Source organism: Eumetopias jubatus, unplaced genomic scaffold (assembly GCF_037043125.1).
Source record: "Eumetopias jubatus isolate StellerSeaLion01/CBP00866 unplaced genomic scaffold, mEumJub1_p1.0 scaffold_15, whole genome shotgun sequence".
NCBI lineage: Eukaryota > Metazoa > Chordata > Mammalia > Carnivora > Otariidae > Eumetopias > Eumetopias jubatus.
Genome location: NW_028274821.1, coordinates 18,217,651 through 18,245,562, shown reverse-complemented (window position 1 = coordinate 18,245,562; position 27,912 = coordinate 18,217,651). Strand labels below are relative to the sequence as shown.

The 27,912-nt window shown below is 42.0% G+C and overlaps 1 protein-coding gene across 1 annotated transcript; it reads right to left on the bottom strand.

Moving 5' to 3' along the window:
* GCNT1 (glucosaminyl (N-acetyl) transferase 1) lies at positions 1-27,912 on the bottom strand. The gene is made up of 4 exons (XM_028094316.2): positions 27,801-27,912; positions 26,894-27,011; positions 6,983-7,074; positions 1-5,551 (listed from the first exon to the last, which is right to left on the bottom strand). The coding sequence occupies exon 4, from the start codon at positions 5,405-5,407 to the stop codon at positions 4,121-4,123; it is 1,287 nt and encodes a 428-aa protein (XP_027950117.1). The 5' UTR covers positions 5,408-5,551; positions 6,983-7,074; positions 26,894-27,011; positions 27,801-27,912; the 3' UTR covers positions 1-4,120.

Here is a 27,912-nt window from a genome sequence, read left to right as displayed (position 1 = left end):
TTGATGTCCGAATGGCTGATTTTAATGGTGATGACTAGTTACAAATGCATTCAGTCCTGCCCACAATCAAAAGAGTAAAACCTATGGTAGCCACATTTGCCAGGAAACAGTGTTGCATTTGTTTTATATGTGACATAATGAGAAATAAGTTATTTTTCTAAGCAAACTACAAAAATCCAGTTTAATTGACCCTACGGATGAAATAAATTAAAACATGGAACATGGCTTCCTCCTCCCCTAAATAACTGCAAGAGAACATCTACTTATGTTATTTGAGTGAATTGTATTTGATGAATGACACAAATCCATGTTTGGAGACAATAATGCTTCTGGAGAGGGAGTAAATTTTGCTGCCCCCAAATTTGCCTCTTTGGCATATTAATTATTTCAAGCTGGGTATTTTTTTTCCCTAAAGATTTATTTATTTATTTTGGGAGGCGGGGAGGGAGCACGAGTGAGTGGTGGGGCAGAGGGAGAGACAAGAATCTCAAGCAGACTCCCTGCCTAGTGCAGAGACCCAGCCCGATGTGGGCCTCGATCTCACGACCGAGAGCATGACCTGAGCCGAAATCAAGAGTCAGACGCTTACCTGACTGAGCCACCCAGGCACCCCTAAGCTGATTATTTTTAAGAGACAGCAGACTCAAGAAAAACTCTGAAAACTGAAGAGAATTTACCCTTTTAAGAGACATTTACATATACAAGAGAAATCTCCATTTCTCTTTCCAGGGTGTCTCCTTCAGTACCAAAAAGAGGGAGAAGACTCTAAATCTCTAGAAACTGTTATCAATGGAAAAGACATGGACTTAAATCTGTAGAGTAACCTTACCCTGGTTTATTGTGCTTTTTCTGGTAACCTCCCATAACAGACTCCCCACCCCGACACCTTTTGTCTTTAACTGGAGATGATGTTTAAGGTAATGGCTTCAGCCAGGGAATTACTGCTTTCCTGAGTTTCTCCCATGTACACAGAAGGTATACAGGTTATTTATTAGTTTGATTTTTTTCTTTTTTTTAAGTAGGCTCCTTATCCAATGTGGGCCTCGAACTCATGACCCCAAGATCAAGAGTCACATGCTCTACTGACTGAGCCAGCCAGGCATCCCTGTTTGATTTTCTCTTGTTAATTTCTCCTTACTCAGTCTCATGTCAATTTGATTCTTAGACCAGCTAGAAGAACCTTAACGGGTAGAGTAAAACTTTTTCCTGCCTAACAATTCACATTTGCAAAGTTTAACAGTTGTTTACTGTGGTGTGGAAGAGCCTAGGTAACCGCCTAAAAAAGAACTGTTTTTTTAAAGTGTTGCACTTAATAAGTAAAACATTACTTACTATTGATGCATTACTTCATTAACCAGAATAAACCTTCCATCTCAAAATTGCAGTTTATGTTTTGTGAATGATTCCTAATAATTCCCTACATAAGACCCTAAGTGACGGTAAAAGCAGTGTTTAATAACTGACATATAGGGAACAATTTATATCTTTCTCAACTTGCATTTTTGCTTTCTTTTGAAACCATCTTTTTGATTTTTCAAATTGCTTGTCCCAGTTGTATGAATTTTATTTTTTAAGATTTCATTGTTAAGTAATCTCCACACCCCACATGGGGCTCAAACTTAGAGCCCTGAGATCAAGAGCCAGCAGTCACCCATGTCCCATAGTATGAATTGTATTTGCTTTAAGTTATGCTAAAATGTATAAAAGGAAGTCACAATAAACAAATTTTATATAATTCCTATAACAGGCATTAGCAATAGGGTAATGTATAGACATATCTCACCAAGCGCCATTCTAGAATATAGAGGTACCACAGCTATATAGAAGACAGTAGGTCCATAGTTTTAGTGTGGGACTTGGGCAGATGACACTCTAAAGTCTTATTTTTATATCTACGGTGGAGAAAAATCTCTCAAAACCTGTCAGTTTGAAATGTAAATCACTTGCAGTCACACTACAAAGTAGTGTTGAGGTAAATAACCTTGGCTATTTGTAAATTAAAAAGATAGATTTAACCTTCAATTTTTGCTAAATTCCAAAATCCATATAATTTAAAGCAAGTGGGACACGATGTTAACAACCAGCGATTCCAGGTGAGGGTTATATGGTGTTCACTGTACTATTATTTTTAACTTCCCTGTAAATTTGTAAATTTTCAAAATAAGAAATGAAAATGCACATAAAACAAGACACCATGAATGAAGTAAAAATATAAGACAAAGTATTTGTCAATGAATACCACTAATTTTAGAGAAAAAAAAGGACCCATCTATAGGTAAATCCTTCTGCTAAGAGCATGGGAGAAACATTTGACATGCATTAAAAGAACAAACCGATTTAGAAGGCAAGAGAGACAGCACTGTCATCTTATGCCCTCATGGACATCATCTTTGAGTTTTCAGAGTATGTTTTCTTGGTCCAACATTGGCTGTCTTGTCTAATTATGCAAAACAGCAATCTACTGACTTGCACATTTACACATGATGACAAAGCTTTTAAAAATGTGAAAATTTCATTCAGGAGGGTCGGTAGAACAAAGCTCTCTCCATAAAATGAAAATGTTCTCTAACTTTAAGGAATAAAAAATATTTTCTCACTTGAATGCCTGAAAACTGCTTGTCTTATGAATTTCTTCTGTATCACTTAAATTTGCTATGCTTTATAATAAAGTACATAGTTTTGATTGTTTAGAGCCTCAGCTTAATGATAAGGCGTCCCATTTCCTGTTAGATCTCTGGCTGAACAGTATCAGCTTAGCGAAAGAACGTTTTCTTTCTAATCTTCATTTACTTTGATATATGAGATAGCACAATGGTTACCTTGAATCATTTGTCTTTTGGTGGAAAAGTAGAGCAGACATCATAGGCTGTGAATATCAACACTGAAACAACCTGCCCCAAACCTGATATTCCCTCAGGATTACCAGGCCTTCAAGTACGCATGTGGAAGAACAGCTTATGGGTTCTGAGGAAGAAGGAAATTTACAATCCAAGGGCTAAGGAATAACTAAGGGGCAGGTAACATGAAGAAGCAAGGACAGCAGAAGCCAGCCAGTCCTTTGAAGTGGAGACACAGGTGACATTAAGATGCAAGTCCCTGGGAAGCTGGACCTAAGTGGATCCCAAGAGCAATAGCCTTACTATCTGCTATAGTAAGATGAATGACTGCTAGAACATTCATCATAGGCCTCGGAAACTGCCCAAATATGGCCACCTCTTCTACTCCCCATACCTACTCCACTCTTTCTGTCTTAGATCCCAAATCCCCATACACACTGTTGGATCACATTAAGAGAACTGAGGCACTATGAAAACAAGTTTTTCTATAGCTTGATAGCACGGCCTGAGGAGACAGGGGCAGGGATGAGTCGAGACAAGTATTTGGAAAATTGAGTTTCTCTGTAGACGCTATAATAATAAACAAAGATCTCTTAACTTTTTAAATAACTTAAGGTATCTTTTCTAATAAGCTGATTCATAGAATCGACGAAGCTAGACACATTGCCACTTTTGTTTTTAAAAACATATACACATTATTAGAAGCAAAAATTAGTCAGAAATATTCACGTTCAGTCAAGCCCATTTTTTCAAGTTCCCTGAGATGACACATACCGACATGCTACACAGCACAATGTTACAGCAGAAAGCAAATTATTTACAAGGACCATTTAAAGTCAAATTTCTATTTCACCACATAAAACCTGCAAGATAAATTATATCCTTACAATTGGTTGTTGCTATAAATTTATTCAAATCAAGAAAATTGTCATAATTAAAGCTCTCAAAGTAATTTTGGCACAGATGAAATCTTGGTCATTTTGTTAAGTCCCTGAGTTCTTTTAACAGGCTGGTTTTTGCATTCAGCCACATCCCCAGCTACGTGGGCCACTGCCCCCCACAGTGCCTCCCAACCTACCCTGACCCCATGCTAACGCTAGGTCAACATTTAATGCTTTAACCTTTCTAACCCATGGTGCAGGGCAGAAATCACACAGCTTCAAGGTCCCTATAGTTTCAAAAAGCGCCCCCTATAGTTTCTCTGTTTATCACCAGGCAGAAGGATCAGGTAGGGTGCATCTCATGCACACGTCTTCTCATTTCTAGTTGCCTAAAATGAACCGTCAATGTTTTAATGTCTCCAGGGCTTTATGCCTCAGATGCTCATCCAAACACTGGATGGCAAAGAGGTCAATGTCCGTGTCAAACTTGTTGGCAAACAAGTGGTGCTTGCGTAGCATCCAGTTCAAGTCCCCTGCTCCAAACACGCACACAGAACGCACATGGACCCCACTGCAGGGTGGGTAGGGGGCACCCTTGGAAACATCCCCCTCGAAGTACTGCCATTTGACAAACCTTGCAATTGCATGCATGTCAGACATGTCATACTTCTGGCTTAAGGACAATGAGCCCGGGACATCAGGGATCCTCTGAATAGTGGCCCAGAGATACTCATCAGGGCTGTATGTATCTTTAGCCCACTCCATAAACTTTTGGATTTTTTCATTCTCTAGCACATACCCCACATACATCCTACTGACCACAAAATAGGCACTGCCTGAAAACAGAGGTGTTTCGAGAGGAGGGTGCATTTTGTCAGTCCCTGTGTTCGTCAGCTTCCCATTAACAACCGTATAATGCTTTTTCCACCTTTCTTTTTTATTGGATGGCATTCTCTCAGTTTCTAGGTTGTTTTCACCCATTAGCGACTTGAGCTTCCGGACAATTTCCAAGTTGGTTTTAATGGGAAAATCCATACCGCAAAGATTTATCAAGTACTTCCAGTCTGTACTCATCCTGTAGAGGTCTTGCATGCAGTTGAGGTCAGCCTGAACCCGACTCCACGAGGCATACACCACACTCTCCAGCTGACTGGCCACAAAGACATTACTGAAGCAGGATGCGATGCCAATCACCGCGGCCAAAAAGGAATCCTCTGACTTTCTGTCCACGTGGATGCAGTAGAAATTCTGAGGCATATAGATGGCTCTCAGGAGCCTGTCAAGCATTTCGATTTTGTGATGAACCACTATAGAATATGCTATGGGAAATTCTTCCTCTTCTTTACTAAGGGGTTGCATGATATATCTACGCCTCTTGATGAAAGAATTACAATCTCTGGTCATGTTTATATAGTCATTGGTTGTCCACCGAGGGCGCTGCCTAAATTTCACCGTTAGAATTTCAAGCTGTACCTTTTGGATTTCATCTACATCCCCCTGTAAAACTTTGGTACAATTAATGTTACTACTAGGATTCTCTCCAACCAGCTCCAAATGTCCAACACTTATAAATTCGGGCTTTTGATGAATTCTTAAAACAGAGAAGGTGACTAGGGAAAAAACAAGAAGCAGGAAGAAGTATTTAGTGGGATAAGAGAAAAGTCTCCTTCGCAGCAACTTTCTCAGCATTTCAAACAACAATCAGGGATTTTCCTTAATTAAGGGCAGTCTTCCAGGCTTCAAGCAGTCATGATTTCTCTACTGTCGTGGCCCTGAGAGTTGTCAGTTCGCATTTATCGAAACTGCAAAGGCATCTTGAAATGGAGAACAACACTAAAAGAAAAATAGAAGGAATGTATATAAATACAGTCTTTTTACGACATCTCAAGTTTAAAAACCACCCTCTTTGTTATGAGGTCAGATGTTCAAAACAGAACAAAATTGGTCAATCAGCAGAAAAGGGTAGTGGTAGAGGAAACCCACAGTCTGTAATATTAATACCAGATTCTTAAAAAGAATACAAGGGGGGGCTCCTGGCTCGTTCAGTCGGTGGAGCTTATGACCCCTGATCTTGGGGTTGTGAGTTTGAGCCCTACGTTGAGTATGGAGATTGCTTAAAAATAGTATCTAAAAAAAACAAAGAAAAAAAGAATACAAGGATGTGCTAAAATATCCTACATTATACCTCTTAGGAAGTCACCTCTCAGGAAAAATTGAGGTACAAATCGCAGTTGAAGACCTAGGCTACAATTATTTAACTCTCCACAGTTGGTGAGATAAGTTTTTCCTCCTGTGCCAGTTCTAAGGAGCACCCTTTGCCTTGAAATCATTACTAATCTGGGTTCCTCCTGATGCATCCATTAATGTCCGTCAGTTGGCATCAGCAGCCCCAAATATTTGAAGCGAGCAGCTTCATTCTGCACTTCACCAACTTAGGACTGGAGGTGCTCTTAAGGAGAAATTTAGAAATAGCTATGACTTCTAAGAATCTCTGAAGGAAAAGCAAGTCAAGTGAGTTTTCAAACTAAACCAGGAAGACCCAGCTGAAACCAGGCCAGATTTGGGTCTGTTTTGAATCTCTCTTAGTTCAGTTCCATACCAGGTACCCCAGGAAGAGAAGACATACACAGTCCAAAATAGAGACATAGCCTTGCATTTCCTACATTGCTTTTACAGGTTATAATAATTAATGCTTGTGAGAAACAACAGTTGTATACAAATTATAGTGTATGACACACCTGTTGTCTACATTCAAATGAGGAACCCGACCCATTTTTATTATGTTTACAAATATTACAAAATATATTTTGTTGTCAAAAATCAACTTTGTAACTTGGCAATTGGTTCTATAACTAACAAGTGCTACTCTTCTTTTTTTTTTTTAAGACTTTATTTTAATCTCTATATCCAACTTGGGGCTCAAACTTACCACCCTGAGATCAAGAGTCCTATGCTCTACTGAGTTAGCCAGGCACCCCTAAGTGTTACTGTTCTAACAAAGAAAGCCAAATGCCACTGATCATCTCCATACCAGATTTATAGAGATTTGAAACTGGTTTTTAATACCAGGATTAGCACTAGAACTTTTAAATATTTAGTTAGGAAATAAATTGTGAATATTAATAATGCAAATACAAATAAATAATTGGACATTATTAGTATAGAATAATGTTATGAAAAGTACTTAGATTTTTTTTTTTTTTTAAACCATTTAGACTTAAAGAAAGTCTGGCTCATTTAGTTCTCGGATTTCAGGTAACATACTGTGTTTGGAGAGTGCCTTTCATGCAGTCAAGTTTCTTATATGTACCAGGCATTCAGCAACAGTGCTGTCCCATGAGGCTTTTAAAAAAAACCTGTGAAATGAAAAGGGAAATGTGTGAAGGGAATGTAATGCCCATTAAGTACACCCACACTCAGAAAGCATGCTGGTGAACTAATCCTAGGTATTCACTTTTTTTTCCTCAAAAATATGGTTGGTTCATTTCTTGCTTTTAAAATTTCCTTCTCTCCAATCTTAACTTGTTTTTCTAATGCTCTTGTGTATTGTTAAAGGTTTGAAAATATTTACAATTTGGATCAAGCTTTTCCAAAAAAAACTCTAGCAACATGTCCCAGAGTGGGTGCCAAGGAATGGTGTAATGGTCTAGTACTACTGGGAAATCCAATATATTCTGTCCCCACTATGAAGATTCCTGGTGCTCACAGGCCCATGAAAACAAGCTTGCAGTTGAGTTAGCTGCCTATCTCATCTTCTTCCAACTGTCTTGTCTACCACCCAACCCCGAACCTCTATTAGCAAGAAACGTGGCGAGATTCTGCAAAAATACTTAAGCATGGCAACCATTAAAACATCAGATCATCATAAACAAAATGATGCCACTAGGCAGCTCCTACTCCTTACTGGTTCAGACATTTGAAGAAATCTCTGTCCAATCATTAAGTGATCTGATCTCCAAGCTAACTGAACAGGGACTTAAGTGGCCTCACACTACAAAGAAAATAAACTTTTGAAAATTAACCTAGAAAAATCACTAAACAAAGAGCAACACCACCAAACCCCGGGCAGGGTATGAGCAGAGGTCTGACTACCAGAGTTGACACATTATAAAATCTCCCTTTTCTTTCTTTCTTTTTTTTTTTGAGAGAGAGCACGTGCAAGAGAGCGGGAGGTGGGGGTGTAGGGGAGGGGCAAAGAGAGAGGGAGAGAGAGATTCTCAAGTAGGCTCCACACTTGGTATGGAACCCACTGCAGGGCTCGATCTCATGGCCCTGAGCTCAAATCAAGAGCCAGATGCCTAACTGACTGAACCACCCATGCGCACCTAAAATGTCCCTTTAACAACAAAAAATTATAGAGTATGTCAAGTAACATGAAAGTCTGGCCCGTATACAGGAAAAAAGCAGTCAATAAAAACTGTCCCTGAGGAAGCCCAGGCATCAGACTTAACCAAGACTTTAAGTCAGCTATTATAAATATTTTCAAAGAACTAAAGAACTGAAAGTATGAGAATCATATTTAACCACATTGAGAATTTCAATAAAGAGATAGAAAATGATAAAGAAAAAAACCCAGCAGAAATCTGGAATTGAAAGTACAATAAAGTGAACTGAAAAATTGTCTAGAGGGGCTCAACAGTAGGTTTAAACTGACAGAAGAAAGAATCAGTGGAACTGAGGACAGGTCAAGTGAGAGTATCCAGTTTAAGGAACAAAAAGAAAATTAAGAAAAATGAACAGAGCCCCAGAGACATGTTAGATACCATTAAGTATTATCAACAGATGTATAATAGGATTTGCAGGAGGAAAGGTAGTGGGGGAGAGGGCTGTATACATGAGCATGGGAGGTAGAAAAAAATATCTGAATACTGCTGTAAACTTCCCCAAATATGATTTTAAAGAATTAGTCTGCACATCCAAGAGGAGCAGCAATGAGCTCCAAGTACGCGAAATGGTACAATCGCTTTGGCAGTGTGGCAGTTTCTTACAAAGCTAAACAGAGGCTAACCTCTCAACATGGCAATCACACTCCTAGGTTTGTTTAATGGTCTAAGATATGGCCTATCGTGGAGAATGTTCTATGTGTTCTTGAGAAGAATGTGTATTTTGTTGATGTTGTGTGGAGTGTTCTACAGATGTTCCATTAGCCTACTTGGCTTATAGCGGAGTTCAAGTCTTCTGATTCCTTTTTGCCATTCCTTATGAAATGTCTTTCTTTGTCTCTAATAATTTTTGCCTTAAAGTCTATTTTGTCAGCTCTTAGTATAGTTACTTTAGCTCTTTTGGAGTATTTCTTTGCATGGCGTATCTATTTGCATTCTTTTATTGCAATCTAATTGTGTCTCTAAATCTAAACCATTTCTCTTGTAGATATCCTACAGTTGGATCACTTTTTAAAAATCGATTCTGCCAATCCTTGCCTTGTGATTGGAAGTCTTAGTCCATTTACACAGAATCTGCCATTTTGCTATGTGACCCAAACACACTGCCAAGCCTTCCCTGCCTAGACTGTACCACAGGACTTGGCAACTGTCTTAGCAAGTATCCTAGAGAGTCCCTCCCTTGAACACTGATGCCTTTCCTGAAAGAGAAGACTTTCATGTGGACCCCACCATGAATATTTTTAAGTAGAAAAACACAACTTAAGAAGAAATGGAAGAAGAAAATAATTCTACCATGTGAAGAAAACAGGGAAAGCCAAGACTTAAAGGCCATTCTTTTTTTTTTTTTAAAGATTTTATTTATTTATTTGAGAGAGAGAATGAGATACAGAGAGAGAGCATAAGAGGGGGGAGGGTCTGAGGGAGAAGCAGGCTCCTTGCCGAGCAGGGAGCCCGATGCGGGACTCGATCCCGGGACTCCAGGATCATGACCTGAGCCGAAGGCAGTCGCTCAAGCAACCGAGCCACCCAGGCACCCTAAAGGCCATTCTTAATAGGTGGCTTTTTGAAATTAAAACTGAGAAGCACAAGAATACTAAGTTCTATAAAAACTGAAAGTAAACTCTGATCTTTTCTAATTCTCGTACTAAGGAGAGGTGCTCAAGGAAGGGGACAAGAAGAAAACCATGGAACACACATGAGGTAACAATACAGTCTCAAGAAGTGTTCCAACATAAAATGAGCAATTCCAACTGGTCAGGACTAAGGTGCAGCTGAGTACTCACTGGAGTGGGAGGACAGACAAAATGTCCTCAGGTAGAGTGAGAGAAGCAGCAGCAAGTAATATTTGAAAAGCAGACAGGCGAAAGGTAACTGATTAAGCAGACCCAAGAATCCCAGACTGACAGCAGGGAAAGAAAGAACCAGCTCTATTTTTGCTACAGGATCTTCAAAAGATAGCACAGATTCCAGAGTGGGGATGAGAGTGTCTGAAACAAAAACAAAACAGTATTGACCGGCAGCTTTTTAAAAGCAGTTGGGTCTCTACCCTGAAAACTGGCCATGACCCAAGATTTAGTCTCTGAAGGCTGGGGCACACCAGGCACAATGGAAAGCAGGGTTTCCACTCAGGAAACAGTGGAACCGAGTGAACCCAGAAACAATAGGTATTGAGGTCTCCTTCCCTATTTGCAGCTATCAGCTCCCAGAACTTCGACAGCCAAGCCAATGCAGGAGTTTATTTACTAGAGAATCAACCAAGCCAACACTTAAATACATTGCTTAAATTAGAAATTTCCCCAAATGTTCAAAGAAACAGATTGTGTACAGAGAGAAGAAAACTAATTATAATAACCTCAGAGAGAAGAAAAAATATTGTATTCAATCAATCAGTAAGATTATATGGCCCCCAAAATAGGCAAAACAATACTCTCATCCCATATGCTCTTTTGCAATGTGAGCTTGTCATTCACCAATCAAAAAATAGTCAAAATTTCTTTCCCCTTGAATTTGGACAACCTTATGACTACACTGACCAGTAGAGATCAGCAGAAGTGACGCGATGTGGCCACCAAGACTGGGTCATGGAAAACTAAGCAGCTTCCAACTGGTTGTCTTAGAAAATTTGCTCTCCAGAGGCTTCCTTTTGGAACCAGCTTCCATGATATAATAAGCCAGACGGAGAGTCCAAGATACCCAAGTCAACAGTCCCTATGAACCCAGCCTTCATTCAACCCAGCCCAGGTGCCAGACATGTAATTGAAGAAGCCACCAGATGACTCCAGCCGATAGTCACTCAAGTCTTCTCTGAATTCCTGACCCACAGAATGTGTGAGCAAAAAATAAAATGGAAATGCTCATGTTACTACATTTGGGGGGGTTTGCCTCACAGCAGGGACTCCAACTAATCTGAAACAGAACATTTAGCAAATAGAAAAAAGCTATTAAAAATTAATGACATGATAGGAAAAACTGCAAAACTCAATGGCAGTGTTGGAAAAGAAAGTTGAGGAAAACTCTCAGGGAGTTAGGCAAATAGGCAAACCAACTGATGGGGAAATTGGAGGGGGAAGAAATGTATCACAAAGACGGAACAGTTTCCAGATTGGCACTCCTTGGAATATCAATACAATGGGTGAAAACAGATCCACACCAAGACACATTCCTGAATCACGAAATATTGGAATACTGGTAAAGAGAATATCACATAGATCTCCAGAGGGGTAAAAATAAGCCCCATAGACAGGATTCAGAAGCACAGTGTCTTCACATTTCATAGAAACCATCCACAGAAGGCAGATAATGAAGATAATGGCAACAGCATCAACAATGCTAAAGGAAACTGAATTCCATGAATTACTAAGTCAGTTAAGGGTAAAATAAAAACCTTGTACATCTTAAGACAGGTAAAGTCTCAAAATATTAACTTTATGCACTTTATCTCAGGAAGCTACTAGAGGATGAACTCCATCAAAACTAAAGTATGAGGGCCCTGGGCTGGCTCAGTCCATAGAGTGTGACTCAATCTCAAGGTTATAAGTCGAGCCCCACTTTGGGGGTAGAATTTACTTAAAAAAAAAAAAAAAAAAACAGCTAAAGTATAAACTAAGACAGGGGAAAACATAAGAATCAGAAAAGGTATATCCCAGGATGATGGTAAAGGAACATCCTAGACTATATCACAGGCCAACAGATAACCGTAGCAGGCTGGGGCAGATGAGAAGGCCCCAGGAGAGGGTGGCTCTGTCGGGTCAGTGGGTGAAGTGACTGACTCTTGATTTCAGTTCAGGTCATGATCTCAGGGTCATGAGTCAAGCCCCGAGTCAGGCTCCGTGCTTAGCAAGGAGTCTGCAGGAGATTCAATCCCTCTCCCTCCGCCCCTCCCCCATCTTGCATGCGTGAGCCTGGGGGCATGCGCTCTCACACGCTCTAAAATAAATAAATAAATAAACAAACAAATAAATAAATAAAATATTAAAAAAAAGGCCCCAGGAGAGATGTCTTCAAGATGAAACTGATGGAATAAATGATGGAAACAAGCATATTGAAAACCGATTTAAAAAAACCGGCAGTTTGGGTCGTGAATTTATAACTACATTGAAAACAAAGCAGATGAGGAAGGGTTGGGGTGATAATCATTGCCTCCAAAGAAATCAGAGACATGCAATGATGAAAAAACCCATCACTGTGCTCTGTGGCTTAGCTCTGAAGAGCACTGGTCTTATAAGCACGATTTTCCCAACAAGATTCACCAAAACCTTATTAGGAGGACAGAGCAATGGGAAAGATGATTGTTAAAAGAAATGAGTGTGTGCTTTGCCCTGCATCACATAACTGCCCATGGGAGAGGCTCTAAAATACATTACTGAAAGGCCTCTGCCTAATTTAATCCACCACCTCTCGTCTTCAACAGCTCACCATGGTAAGGATGGGACAGAAGTAAAGTAGGGGACTGTTTTCACAAAGATAAATACATGAGGCGATCTGTGTAAGGAAGTCTAAAACCCTAGATTATCGAATCTAGATTGCAGTTTGGAATATGTCAGGACACAGAGGACCTTGCGATATAATAACTAAGACCTAGATAGAACTAGCACAAGCCTCAGTATTTTAAATAAACCGATGCCAAAAGATGACATTCATCCCAATCACACACCAGTTTCAGTGAATTTAGAGAAGTATCACTACAAAGAGAGGAAAATGAAAAAAAAAATTAAAGAAACGAGCTACCTGTGGCTCAGGCTGTATTTTCCTAAATTTCTTTTTTAATAATAATTTTTTAAAAAGGCAAAGCAGGAAGAGGGAGGAAGAAGGGATTAAGACATATTATAAACTAATAGGACATAACATATTTAATTTAGACCTCAAGCTAGGATTTACTCTATTTACATAAATTTGCATATATATGTACATACCCCTAAGAACAATCAGGATTTTCCTGTTCAGCCTCTAATTACTCTCAAGACTCCCAGACAAGGGGCAAGATAAAAAGGGCCCTGCACCGGTTAGCTTTGTTAACTGTGGGGGAAGGTTAGAGCGGACAGGTGAGTCAACTGTAAAAAATGAAAGGATGGACTTCAAAAAGGTAAACTCTTTTCTCCTCAACCATTTCCACCACAGTCATTCTGGCTTAAGTCCAAACAAAACTATTATACATGGGACTAACTCTTTCTCCCTAGTGCCTATTGTTTCATTTTTAACAGTGGAAATATTTTTTCTTTAAAAAAAAATACAGGGGCGCAGGGGTGGCTCAGTTGGTTAAGCGTCTGCCTTCGGCTTGGGTCATCGTCCCAGGGTCCTGGGATCGAGCCCCGCATCGGGCTCCCTGCTCCGCGGGGAGCCTGCTTCTCCCTCTCCCTTTGGGGCTCCCCCTGCTTGTGCTCTTTCTGGCAAATAAATAAAATCTTAAAAAAAAAATCCACGCGCACGCACACACACGTGTAACTGAACAGCTGGACGGCTAAGTCAGGGCTCCTCTGTGACTAAAGTTCACAGACTCCCAAGGACTATTATTCCGTGACCCAGAGGCTGCTGTGCCCCAAGCAGAATACCCATCACTGTGATTGATGCTAAAACTGCCCAAGCATCTCAGGGGATTGGGACCCCAAAGCAACCTGAAGCAGCCAAGGGACGGAACAGGAAGTGGATGAGATCTCAAGGCGACTTCCTGCCATTTACCACCTGTGTGTCTCCATGGCCTCCCCTCATCGGTTGCCTGCCTGCTGTCTGTGACTCACTGCAGCAAGGTGCCAAGATTTTGAGGTGTCACTTTAACGCAAACTCCTGAGACCCCCCCAAAAGTGTCTGCTCCTCCAGACCGGCCAGGAAAAGCTCTTGGAGTCCCCAAAACTTAGGACCATGATTAAAAACACCGACCTCCACAGTTTAGGTCACTGTGTCCACACTTCATTCCAGAGTTCCCTTGGGCTCCAGCCACGGAAACATGGGGAAACCTCCTAGGACCGGCACTGGACCGTTTCCTGTGCCCTCTTTGGAAAGGGGCTTTCTACATGAAATAAGATATTACAACTAAAGCCAGATGGTGTGACCAAGGGAGTAGAGGGCTGAAAGCACGTGCTCAGTACAAGGCAGACATGGAAATGAGGAAATGTAGGAATACAGCTGGTCACTTCAAACAGGATTCCAGAATTAGGTGCCCTTCAGACCAAAATTTGTGTTTTCCACAGCAAAAAAATGCCCCACTGATCCCACCCATTAGTACCTATGCTTTCTTGATATCTTGAATCCTCTTCCAATTTATAATTCAGTGCTAGAAATACATATGGGGGTGCCTGGGTGGCTCAGTCAGTTAAGCGGCTGATTCTTGGTTCTGGCCCAGGTCATCTCAGGGTCCTGCAATAAAGCCGAGTCGGGCTCTGTGCTCAGCATGGAGACTGCTGGGGGTTACCTCCCTCTCCCTCCCTCTGCTTGCACTCTCTTACTCTCTCTCTAAACACGGGGTATACATACAGAGGAATATACTCAGCCTTGAAAAGGAATGACATTCTGCCGGAAGCTACAACACAGATGAGCCCTAAAGACGTGCTATGTGAAATAGTCACAAAAACACAAATATCGCATGATTCCGCTTATATGTGGTACCTAGAGTCATCAAATTCTAAGAGATGGGAGGTTATTAGGGACTGGGGGTAGTATGTGTGCAGGGGGAGAAGTTATAGTTTATTGGGTACAGAGTTTGGGATGATGAAAAGTTCTGGAAATGGATAGTGGAGATGGATGTACTTAATGCCACTGAGTTTTACATAGTTTTAACCTCAAGGGTTTTTTTTTAAACCTCTTTATTATGATTTTTTAAAAGATGCAGCTGGCTTACAACTAGACTAGACCTTCAGAGTGGGTGACTACCGGTAGAAAATGTTACTTAGAAGAGGCTTTTGAAATTAAGAGAAGACAGACATTAAAGGATATTTATTACAAGAGCACTGGGAGGAGTGAACCAGGTTGTCTGAACACGCAAAAAGGGGTCTTTTTTGAGTTGAGTGTCATGAAATTTTGGACATGAAGAACAAAGATCATCTGTCTTCCTCCCTCTCAAAGGCTAGTGTTTTTTACTGCCTATTTAGCTTTCGTGTTATATCCTGTTTCGTTTATGCACGAGCAATGGCTAAACCTTGAAATGGGAAAAACCTGTCCTCTAAGGCAATAGAGTTCATTTGTAGAGGCGGACCTTTGCAGACCTGAATGAAATATATCTACTTCACGCATAAACACACACACACACAGGTTTTTGTTTTTTATTTTATAGATTTTATTTATTTATTTGACAGACAGAGAGAGAGCACAAGCAGGGGGAGCAGCAGAGGGAGAGGGAGAAGCAGGCTCTCTGCTGAGCAGGGAGCCCGATGGGGGGCTCGATCCCAGGACCCCGGGATCATGACCTGAGCTGAAGGCAGACGCTTAACTGAGACACCCAGGTGTCCCTGTTTTTGTTTGTTTGGTTGTTTGTTTGTAAGAAATCTTCAACCTCATTACCACTGCAGGCCAAAAGTGAGTATAAAAGATCTATTGTTCACTTCAAAATTCCAGACTTTAAGAGTAATAAACTTTTTCAAAGGAAAAAGTTTATTTTTTAAAAAATCTATTACTAGGTGGTTTAGAATGCTAAATAGAGCACCGCAGTTTTATGGAAACAAAATTTTAGATTTGAAAGGTACTTTCAAGTTTCTTTTGTCTGCTCTTAATTTTGAAGATAATACTAGGGCACAGAAACCACACGTCCAAACAATTCTGAGACAGCTTAACAGCAGCCCTGGTTTCTGTCCCACCTGCTCATCACACAGCCCATAGGTCCTGGGTTTTCTGAACAACCCCAATTTTAAATATTCTAGGCTTTAAATGCTTCCTATGTCCCAGAAATTCCAATCCAAAATACCAGATTCCCTTTTGTTTTTAAAGGAAGTCCTAAAATTCCAGGTCATAGCATGTGTCTGGATTTTTGGCTGGTTAATCATAAGGGTCAGAGTAGATCTTCTCTTTTATTATGCAAAAAATGATAAAGGTAACCATGAGTGAGATATGAGAAATGCTCTTTTTAACATATTAAAATCCAGCTCAACCTCTTGTAACGTGGTCCCTTTCCCGAACCCTCCATGAGCTCAAACCTCACCGTCTAGTGGGAACCACAGCAGCAGTGTGAAGTCAAACAGAAGAGACAATAAATCCTATGTCATGTTCTAATGTAGGATTTCAGCAAGCTTCCTCATCTCTCCGAGCTTTGGTTTCCTTATCTGAGAAGTGGAGCTCCCCATTGGGATGGGGGTGATTCAAAAACCTGTCAAGCACCTGGCAGAGAGACTGGTATGCAGCAGTTGCTGGGTAAACAGAACAGGTGTCCTCACCACCATCTCCCATTTCAGCACTGAATTCCACATAATCCTGCCTCTAAACTGTTCCAAGCACGTCCTCGGTGAGTTCCTGGTAATCTGACCTAGTCTCGGGCTCCTTGCCCACTCCCTCCCCTCACGCTGTTCCCTGGGCCAACCACAGGGCATATTCAACTCAAAAAATGAAACAAAGAGAAACAAAGAGTCCGAGTTGTCCAAAATCCCTCTCTTCCCTCAAAGAAAGGTACAGCGGTAGTGTGGTTGCTTTTGTTAAATGTGCCTTCAAGTTCAGAGTGTTTTCCAGCTAAGGAAACTTAGAGTACAGTATTTAAATGCTCCCAATTACAGTGTGTTGGGGAGCATACCGTGAATTCTCAGCCCCCTGTGTCAGGTCGGACAGAACGAGTAGCTATCAAGAAACCCCAAACCACTGGCCTCGTACTAGATGGTGCTCATCCTGTCTTCAGGACTGACCTTACCTTCCTGCGCTTGGGGTTCCTAGCCTGTGCACAAGGGCAGTTGGGTTTGGGTCAGGGGTCCCCAACTCCCGACTCATACAGCACTCTGGTACTCCTCAGCGGGCGGATGATGGCCCGGGACGGGGAGGCTGAGCCCTGGCCAGATTGATTGTCTGGAGTGGAGGACGATGGGGAGCACCTGCTCCAAGACAACATACTAATCAGGCTGTACTTGCCTAAGTCTGAGGACTGACTTTCTTACGTAACAGCTTCTGAAATTGATAGGCACTTGATGCATCGTATGTTCGCTACTATGGTGGTTTCTTTCCTTTTCTTTTTTTTTTAATTTCCTTAAAAGCAGGTATTAAAATTGATGGTGCTTTCGCAATGGAAGTTATTGTGGGATTAAGGAGATTGTTCAGGTGAAGGGTTAGCAAGAACGTTGCGACATTTTATACATTGCCTCCAATTCTCGCAACCCTGCAAGTAGTTACTTTCCCTCTCACTTCACACTCAAGCAAACTGAGGCTTTAGGCTGCTCTGAATTGGGTCATCTGCTCCTGTTTACCAGCAGGGAAGAGGTGGGAGGGGGTTCAGCCCAGAGCTGACTCCCCAGAGGGTAGGGGGAACAGAGCAGTCTCATTTTCTGGCCAAGAATACTGGGTCCAGTTATTAACAGCTTCGAATCATACATTGCCTTACCTCCTAAACCTTCCGAGGGGCCCCAGAACCTTCCAAATATTCCTGCAGGTGTCAATATGACAAACTCTCCTCCTGAGGGCTTCAGTCCTAAGATACAGGGAACCATTTGTGATCTGAGACCTATAACCATTCCCTCGAAGGGGATGCATAAACTCGAGTGGCAAACTTGTTCCAACATTTTCATTGTATCTAGATTACATTTAGGTATATACGTTGAATTTCAAAGTACTGCCAAAGCCAAGAATGAAGGGATTCTCTACGTAACGACACACAGCATGTATAGAATAAACCCATTAAAAAACAAGGCTCCAAATATACTATCAATGTGCACTAGAAAATTGTGAGCACAGACATACCCAAAACTATTCAGTGATCATCTTTTGTTTGGGGGTGGGGTATTTATTCAAGCACTTTTGAAATGTTTTTAATTTCACTTCAGGAATTTCTTTTAAAATTGCAACTGAGATAAAATGGCCTCAATCCTCTAACATAAGCTCCAATTAAGCATGCTGGCAAAGCATTATTGTAAAGATAATTTCCAAACAAACAAAAAGCCACTTACAGTTCTAGTCCAGTTACACATCATTTTCAAGTTCCCTTCTAATGCCTGTCGAGGGACGCTCCTGACTTACATTTGTGCATAGATGTAATAGAAGCTGGGATTCAATTTTCTGTTGTTTTTTCTATTAATGGACATCGGAGAGTCTGTATTGTTTTTTTGCCAATGTTAGTATGCGTCTTGTGGTTGGATATTAAGGATATTTCCAAATTATATTGTTGTAAACATGAACTATGAACCCTTTTGAAGATACACATAATTTGTTTTCTCTTAGCTTTATAAAGGATTTCCAGGAGTACGATTCTTGGATCAAAACTTATAAATTTTGGGGCGCCTGGGTGGCTCAGGCGGTAAGCATCTGCCTTCGGCTCAGGTCATGATCTCGGGGTCCTGGGATCGAGCCCCACATCGGGCTCCCTGCTCTGCGGGAAGCCTGCTTCTCCCTCTCCCACTCCCCCTGCTTGTGTTCCCTATCTTGCTCTGTCTCTGTCAAATAAATAAAATCTTAAAAAAAAAAACTTAGAAATTTCTATGGCTCTCTATTGTCTTCCAAATGGACTACATTCACTTATACTGCCAGTAGTAATATCTGAACACCATTTTTTCTACATTTACTATATAATTATCTTAATTATGTACTAGATATTCACCGATTGTATAATTATCTTTGTCATTATCACAACTATATAATGGTACATCAGTGAGGTTTCATTTTGTATTTCTTTGATTACCAGTGGCTCAATATTTTCTCTTGAGTATATTTACATGCAAGGAGAGCTTAGTACAATGATTTTAGCTCTGGAACCAGACTGCTCAGCTCAAAAACTGGGCATCATCATCCACCAACTCAAGACTTCTGTACACCCTTAACTTCAAGCTTCAGCTTCTTTGCTGGTAAAAATAATAATATTAACAACAACAATAATAATTTTAGGCAGTCTGATTGAATTAGGGTCATGTGTGCCTTAGAGTATTTATAAAGAATAAGTGAGGCAACCTGTCATATGCTTACACTGTATCTGACACATGGGCCCTTCATTAAGATTAGCCATTTATTCACTATGGTTTACGTTTTCTCTTGTCTGGACATTGTTCATATCTTTAGTTCATGCCTAGAGGGAACTTTTCTTAGACTTCCATAATCAGAAACTGTGTTTCAAGTTTACTAACAAATGCACTCAATTTAATTCCACACCTAGTAGCTATTATACAAAACAGAATCCTAGGTTCTGGGTTTTGGGGTGGAGGGAGAAGTACAATCATAAATAAAGCATCTTCCTGATCTCAAGGAATCCACACATGCTTATTTGCTGAGCCTTCTGGGGGAAATTATAGGCTTGGTCAATATAGATCAAAACTATTTGGGGAACAATGCATCCATTGTAGTGCTGAAAGGAACAGGTGAGAGCATCTAGCCAGACTGGCCAGAAACAATAGCTGAGGGTCCCCCTGGGGGCGGGGGAGGTTTATAGGGACTCCTTCCCGGGAAGGCCACACTCCACTGGCAGCTACTACATCACGTGCTTCAGGAATTCTCTCTGTTAGCCAGGTGTTTTGTTAATTAGCAGTAGTGTTAGAAATGAATCTTCTTGAGTGAACTGAATGACTTCGATTAGCATAACATAGGGAAAGAGTAAACGAAGATGAGATCAGTGTGCTCCAACTCTAGATGGAACAGAGACATCCTAGAGGCCTCTCAGGCACACATACCTAAAGGCCAAACACGCTTGCCAAGTCGAACACCCTGGATGGTGCCTTAGGCACATTCCTGGGGTCCAGCCGCTGATTCCAGAAAATTCGTGATTACTTGATTCCAACCCATGATCAGCTGAATCTTACAGCCACCCCAAGTGAACTTTTTGTGGAGGATGCAGCCAGAGCCCCACGATAGTAGAGGTAACTCAAGACTTGCTTTTTAACCCTCACCTTTACCTGCAGAGGAGAATGTAGCCCTCTCCAATCTGCTTCCCCAAAAGATCCAAAATGGCTTGGGGCGGATCTGTCAACAGCACAGAGGTGGCTAGTGAAGGAAAGAATGAGAACCACAAGGCCTATGTAGAAATGACTTAAAGCATTTACCTGTCCTGGAGCAGAAAACTGGGCACAACACCCCCAGAAGTTTCTTTTTTCTTTCTTTTTAAAGCATTTTAAAGTGGATTATTTAAAGGAAGTTTAAGGTACACATTTCAAGAGAAAACAAGACACACATACATTCTGTATTTGTTACTTTTCAGGGTAGAAGCTCTAGTAGCAATTTTATTTTCCAGGAATGAACTATAGGAGCACATCATGGGGAAGAGGTAGTTTTACAGTTTACAAGGAAATCTAGTTCTCAAATTGCTGTACGGGAAGGGGGACACTTTGACTCAGTTTTTAATGATAAGTTTGTACGTTTTTTAGTACAAACACCAAGAGTAAAAGCTTTGAGTAAGTCCCATCTAGATATGTACATTTCTTTAAAAATTCCATGTAATTAACTTTTGCACATTATAAAACAAAAAGATGGGGAAAAGAGGAAATAACGCCTATTAGTGTAATCACTTATGGTACAAATACAAATGGTTATTAATATTTGTAACGAAAGCAATAGATTAAATATGCTTTATTTTTTAAAAAATATTTATTCATTTGAGAGAGAAAGAGGAAGAGAGAAAACATGAGCAGGGGGAGGAGCAGAGGAAGAGGGAGAAGCAGAGAGCAGGGAGCCAGACTCCGGGGTTCAATCCCCTGGGATCATGACCTGAGCCCCAGACACTCAACTAACTGAGCCACGCAGGCACCCCTAAATACGCTTTATTTTTGAAAACTCTTGGTTAATTATCTTGTTCTAGAGCCCTGTTAAGGACTGCTTCCAAGTTTCCTGTATCCCAACATTTTGTTTTAACGGCTGTCTGGGGTGACAGGGATCCACTGGAGAAACAGTAGGACACTCTGGGCTCTGCTACCTAAATCTTGATACTTCGTTTTCAGTCCATTCACCAATTACACAGTCTTGTTTTGGTGAGATTCAGCTGGTAGTTCTCAATCAATTGTCCTTGCAAACTAGTCAGTAGGTGTCACATTTTAATGAATCTAACAGATGGATTCAAAACCCACTGATACTCCTCACTTAAAAGATTTTGTCGGGCAATTATTTTTCCAAGTTCTTAAAGGTTTTTGGTTTTTTTAAAGTTTTGATCAGTCACAAATCTACCATATTTCTTGGCAACATGTTTACGTTACAGTGAAAACATTTCCAAACAGCTCTTTCTAAAATGCGTCTCTGTAGCATGAATTCTTCTAAAAAGCAGTCACCCCCCTCTCACTGTGAAAAACATCACAATTACCTTGGATTGTTTCTGGTGTAGACACTTTCCCCAGCACCTCTGTGTCTGTGGGTTCCTCAACCCAGAAGCTCTCCAAATAGTGTTGATCAAGTTTTTACAACCCATCTCTAGGTGTGCCCCTCCCCCCTTCCCAGAGGACAGTGGGTGGGGCTGAAAGCTCCAACCCTCTAATTACTGGTTCTTTCTGGTGACCACCCCATCCTGAGGCTACCTAGGGCACCCCGTACACCTCAGCCACCTCATTAGCATAAACAGGTGTGGAAAAGAGATCCTTCTATGAATAACAAAAGACATTCCTATCATCACAATCCCTCAGGAAATTCCAAGGGCTTCAGAGCCCAGTGTCAGGAACCATAGACAAAGACCAAACATATATTTATTAGTCTGTCAGGGCTGAGCATAAGGGTCATCATCATTCATGATCTACCACAGTGTTTGGCGCTAGAAAATGCTTGAAGAATACTGGTCGACGAAGTAGCTGACACACCAAACTCGGCAGATGGTTTTTCCTCCTCCTTCAGAGAGCTCAACTTTGAGTCATTTAATCCATCCTCTCCCTCCCTCTTTCCATCAAAGACCAATCCCCTCACCTGTGTAATGGAATCCAACCTCTTTCGCCTTCCCTGAAACCAGGCTCAGTCATGGATTTCTCACTCACACATGTTTAGCTTCTCCCTCTCTACCAGAAACTCACCAGCGGCATTAGAATTTGTTCAAGTCTCTCTAATCTCAGGTGGAAAAGGAGAGAAAGAGCAGAAGAAAGAGAAAGAGAGAAAGAAGAGGAAACCCCACATTTCCTCCTTATCCTGCAAGTCTACTTGGTTTCTCAGTTGCCTTAACCAGAGGCTCTTCCTCTTCCAAACACAGTGGTCTTTTTCTCCAGGCCAGCCCCCTTCTCTTCTTCTCACCCCACACCCCTCCTCAGATGATCTTTTGGGTATGTGATGATTATTTACATGCAACAGCTCCCAACATGGACTTCCTTCCACCCCACCACTTTCAAGAGTTCCCGATGCCAATTCCTTGGTTTCCACTTGGGTGTCTCCCAAGCAAAACCTATCCCAGTGGATCACCTTCCCTCCCCCACCCCAGGGTTCGCTAACACCATAAATGGCCTCACCACCCCATCCCACTCAGTTATTTATGCCAGAAACTTTCAAAACATCCTCCATACCGCCCTGTTCATCAACCACATCCAAATAATCACCACTTTCATGTTGACTTTAGCTACAGACTCACCCTCTCTCCCCTTCCCTCCTCCCCCCAACCCCTCTGCCTCTAGCTTCGATTCAGCATCACAGCACCATGCCCTGGATCACCAGCAAAAACCTCTGCACTCTGCCTGTACTGCATCCTGCCCCTCAGCCTGGGTATGGCATGTGTGCAAACGGACAGGCTGAGGGCCTGAGGCCTTTGGTCTGGCCCAGCTGGGACAAAGTAGTGCATCTTACCTGGTCTGTACAAAGACATCACACATACCAGCCCAGCCTAACCCTGCAAACCATTCTCCCACACAGCTGTGACAATGATCTTTTCAAAAACCCCAACTTAATCGCTCATCTCATCTCCCATTTAAGGTCCTTCAAAAGGTTCCCATTACCTTTCTGTCTAAGTCCAAAGTCCTGAAAATGACCTGAGAGTCCTCACTCCAAAGCTATATTCCTGGCCTTGGTCTCAACCCTTCTAACATGGAACTCAGGCCCCTAATTCACCTCACTACTTTCTATTCATTTTTCAGGCCTTATTTTAAATATCACTTTCTAGGGAGACCTACCCTGAGTAATCCCCTCCCCTCAGATTAAATGCTCTCTGGACATCTTGGGCTTTTCCGGAGTCCCAGTGACGACTGGGACAGCCTGTGGGGCTATGTGCTCGTTTATCTCCACCCCCGCCTCTAGCCCCTAGGCTAGAAGGCTCAGAAAGGCAGGGACCCACCATCCTTCACAGCCGTAGGGTCAGAGCTGCCAATGCCTGTCATGTACAGGTGTTCAGCTCAGTAAGTCATTCAATGAATGCCTGAAGAAATAGGTCGCTCAGGTACCCAGGCCCCTCATACATCATTTGGCTAACTCTTTAGCAAAGAAAAATTATTCATGGGAGGAATTTCTTTTTTATTCATGGGAGTAAATTTATTTTTATTATTTGTTTAAAGTTTATTTATTTTTATTTTTTTAGTACTCTCCACACCCAGTGTGGTGTTCTACTCATGATCCCGGGGTCCAGAGTCACATGCTCTTCTGACTGAGCTAGCCAGGTGCCCCTTCTTAGTAAATTTAGCTTACCAATTACCAAATACATGTGGACTCCTGATTGGAAATATTAGTACAATCCGTGAATCGGAAACTCTCAGCGCTTTGGGGGAGCAGTAATCTTTCCTCTGGATTTGCATTAGTGATTGCAATCCTCTTCTGAGCTATGGGCAAAGCGCCAGGGTCAGCTTCACGAGTGTGTAACCTATACAGCCACACAGGGCCCTGTGATTCACTTAATACTCAAGCTGTCTGCTGCCATCTTGATATTCTTTTTTTTTTTTTTTTTGAGTTGTTTAAGTAATCTCTACACCCAATGTGGAACTCGAACTCACATCCCTGAGATCAAGAGTCATGTGCTCTTCCAACTGAGCCAGCCGGGCACCCGGCCATCTTGGTGTTCTTAAATAATTTTTAAACATGGGGCCCCACAAATTATATAGCCAATCCTGAGTCTTACAAATTAGTTCGATTTCTGGAAGGGATCCAATGGATAGCCAATCCCTATCTAAGGATGCATCTTTCAATAACTAGGGCTGTGTTTTCAACCTCCTGAGCTTAAGGTCTAAAAAAAAGAGGGTTGCTTATATATTCAGGACATTTTCTTCTTCTGATAAGCATTATATTGTATATTACATAGGGCTCTCTTCCACAAAATTAGAATTTCTCAGACTACAGAAATATATGGTTATCTTAGCTATTGCTGTTAGGTAAAAGCTTTTTATGTTTCCTAAAACTAAATTCTACTATGAACATGATCCACATCGAGTCTTTATTGTTAAAATTTTTGCTTAGAATTTTTGCTGTGGTTCTATTAGGGACTGTGTCAATTTTCACATATCAGTAAGCATGGTTCATTAATATTTTACCATCTTAAATTAAAAGACATCAAGTAAACTAAAAGGAGAAAAATGGGGGTGCCTGGGTGGCACAGTCAGTTAAGCATCTGACTTGATTTCGGCTCAGGTCATGATCTCAGGGTCGGGGGACCAGCCCTGAGTTGGGTTTCTTGCTCAGTGGGAAGTCTGCTGAACATTTTCTCCCTCTTCCTCTGCCCCTCTCCCAGCTTGCTCTCTCTTTCTCTCAAATAAAAACAAATAAATCTTTAAAAACATAAAAGGAGAAAAATGAAAACCACTCTAGAATTCCTTTTTAGCTTCCACTATTTTAAACTTTAGAAATTCAACAACCACATCGAACACCTGAAATTTCCTTGGAGATAAAATCCTGGCAGGACACAAGAGGCTGTGCACAAAGAACACTATTTAGTCACCTTCATTATAAAAGTATTTTAAAATGTAGATGTTTGTTTATACATTACAGATAGTTTCTCTAGTCACCAGAAGTTTACAAGTTAATTGTATTTACAGTTTAGTTAATACACGTCCAGAGCATTTTAAATGTCGGCTCATTCTTTTCCCCAACCAGGTGACTCTGTCCTCCAGGGGGTGTGTGGCAACATCTGGAGACATCTGGGTTGTTGTAACTGTAGGGAGGCATTTACTGGGTAGGACCAGGATGCTGCTACACATCCCACAAAACACAGGACAATTTCCACAACAAAAGCTTAACTGGCCCAAGATGTCAACATCTGTAGCGTCTGCCACAGATGAGAGACAAAGAAACAAGAAAACCTTAAGCGTTGCATCCGGTGCCAAAGACAATGTGGTTAAGAATACAAATAGTCACCATGAGAAACGCATCTGATTTATATGAACAGTCATTTGGGAACTCCTCTTTTAAATCAGGGAGTTAGGTATTCGACATCCTGATCTAGAACCACGAATAAATTTTCATTAGAATGACCATAAAAGACTACGTTCCTCTATGCAGCGGAAGTACTGCATCCTTCATAGAAAACAGGAACTGAGAATCAGAAGAAATAATTTTCAACAGCATTAATCTCGGTTTCCCACCACCTCACTTCATGACAAGTACATAATATCTACATCATAGGTCAGAATTTTTCATTCCCCTCGAGAATGCAATCACCAGGTATAGGAGTTTCTAAGGCAGATCTGAAAATGAATGATGCATGAACCAAATATGATTGGTTCTTGTGTTTTAAAAAAGAAAAAAAAGTCAATATTTAAATCAGATTTTACTTTGTAAAAAAAAATTTTTTTTCAGCTATTTTGGGGGAGGGGAGAAAGATCTAGACACCCTGGGTCAGAATCCCTGCACGGTTATGGGGAGGGAATGGCCGATACCCACACAGATCATTTTAGCAGGCTCTCCTTAGGTCCCCTGTGCCCAAAAAAGCCCCCCTTAGATCCCCATCCATTACCTTTTCAGTCCCTGGAACATAGTTGATTTTGTAGATTGTTGGTAATTCATGAGGACATTTTTCTTAATGTTAAGCAACTAAGTTACAAATGGAAAAACCAACTTGTGGTTGGAAGTAGTCTTATAATCAGTAAGGGATGAATTTAATTAATGAAGGATGAAATCCACTAGAGATTTGGGGCCCAGGCTAAGGAGGTCTTTCCCAGGGCCAGTGAAGGAAGGGCAGATGAGCTGGGGGCAACCTTCAAACCCTCCCCATGAAATAGGAAAAAACAAAACAAAACAAAACAACTTCTTCCATCTACCAATAAAACTTTGTAAAAGTAAATTTACAGTATATTACATTGTTTTTAAAAATTGCGAAGTCAGCCATTTCTAAGAACTCAGTTTCCCAAAACTGCATCTGGAAGGGCTGCAAAAAATCCATTACGCAATAGCAGACGTCCACCAAGCTCAGTGTTTTTTTCTTTTTGCCAGAAATGAAATCTGTTACCCTATCTTCTGGCAGGGGAGCCTGTCTGGAACTGCCTGGGTTCCTAGCAGGTAATTTACACTGATTTTTAAAAACCATTCACCCCTTCTCCTCCCCTCTATAAAACAAATCTGCCTTTCAGAACAGCTCTGAAAGGGGGACAGAATGCCCAGAGCAGGGGACAAGTCCGCGACCAGTTGCCTCACCTACCACTAGCCAAATTCAGGCCACAGAAACTTGTCGCCCGTTCTCATCTCAAGGAACCAGTGCCTTCTGCGAACCTCGTATATCCTTCCCCGTTGGCCTCTTGTCTTACTAGTTGGAAAATGAAGACTCTCTTCCCTCTAGAAAGGAATCAAGCAAAGGGTGCCAGGGTTTCCGGGTGACTACAAAACTTACCTCCACCTGGGCAGCGCATAAGGTCCAGCCCGGATCTGCAGGCGACCTTATCCACCATGAGAAAGAAGTGTGTGGCCGGCGAGGGTGCCGGGGGCTCGCTCTGCATCGAGAGAAAGCGCTGCAAGGAGACAAAGCTGTGAGCCAGGGCTGCTTTCGCTTCAAAAAGCTAAAACCCAAAAACTGGAAGAATTGGGAGTCAGAAACTGGGTGCTAACCGAAAAGAAAACAAAAACAAAAAAAAGCAACCTAGGAGGGAGTACAATCACCTGTTTTCCTAACAGACCCAGCGGCGCAAGTTTCCGACACCCGCGGGGGAAGGACAGAGAGGGAGCAGGAGGAGAGGGAGAAGCGGGGGGGGGGGGGGGGGGACTTCGGAGCCCCTTTCCAGTCGCTTGCCCCAAGACAAGTCATTTCTCATCCTGGTGTCGGCTTCTTCATCAGTAAAATGTGGGTAATAATGCCTCTTCGCGGGGCTACGGGGAGCAGTAAATGAAGTTAAAGCTGCTGGCACCCAGGGGACGGCAGTGAGTAACTGTTCGCTCTTCTGCCTATCCACGCCTGCAGCCAACTCCTCTGATTTTTCAGTTCCTACTCGCTACCCGGACCGGGGGGCAAGAAGCCGGAAAAAGTGGCTTCCAGGTGACACTGGGCACCGGAGTCCCGGCCCCGGGCTCCACGGATCGGACCAGGAGTAAGGACCGGGGAAGGCGTCCAGACCGCACACGCGCTCCCGACTCACTCCCACCGCGTGTCCGTTCCCTCCGGCCCCGGCTCTGCTTCCTCTTCCCCTGGCTGAGAGCGGGCTCCCTCCCTCGCATCCTTCCCATCCCTCCACCCGCCACCGAGTGCCGTAGCAGGCGATCCGGGTTGCTGGGACCGGGTGGGACGGAGTGGAGGAGTCGGTTACCTGCAGCAAGCCTCTGGCCGCCGGGGCGCAGAAGAGCGCGCTACCGCGTGGCACCCCAAACCGCGGCGCACTAGCTGCGCGGGCGGACCGCGCCTGGAGTCTCCCTGCCTCC

Excerpts from the sequence above, each read along its gene's own strand:
- GCNT1 (XM_028094316.2), bottom strand. The coding sequence starts at position 5,407 with ATGCTGAGAAAGTTGCTGCGAAGGAGACTTTTCTCTTATCCCACTAAA.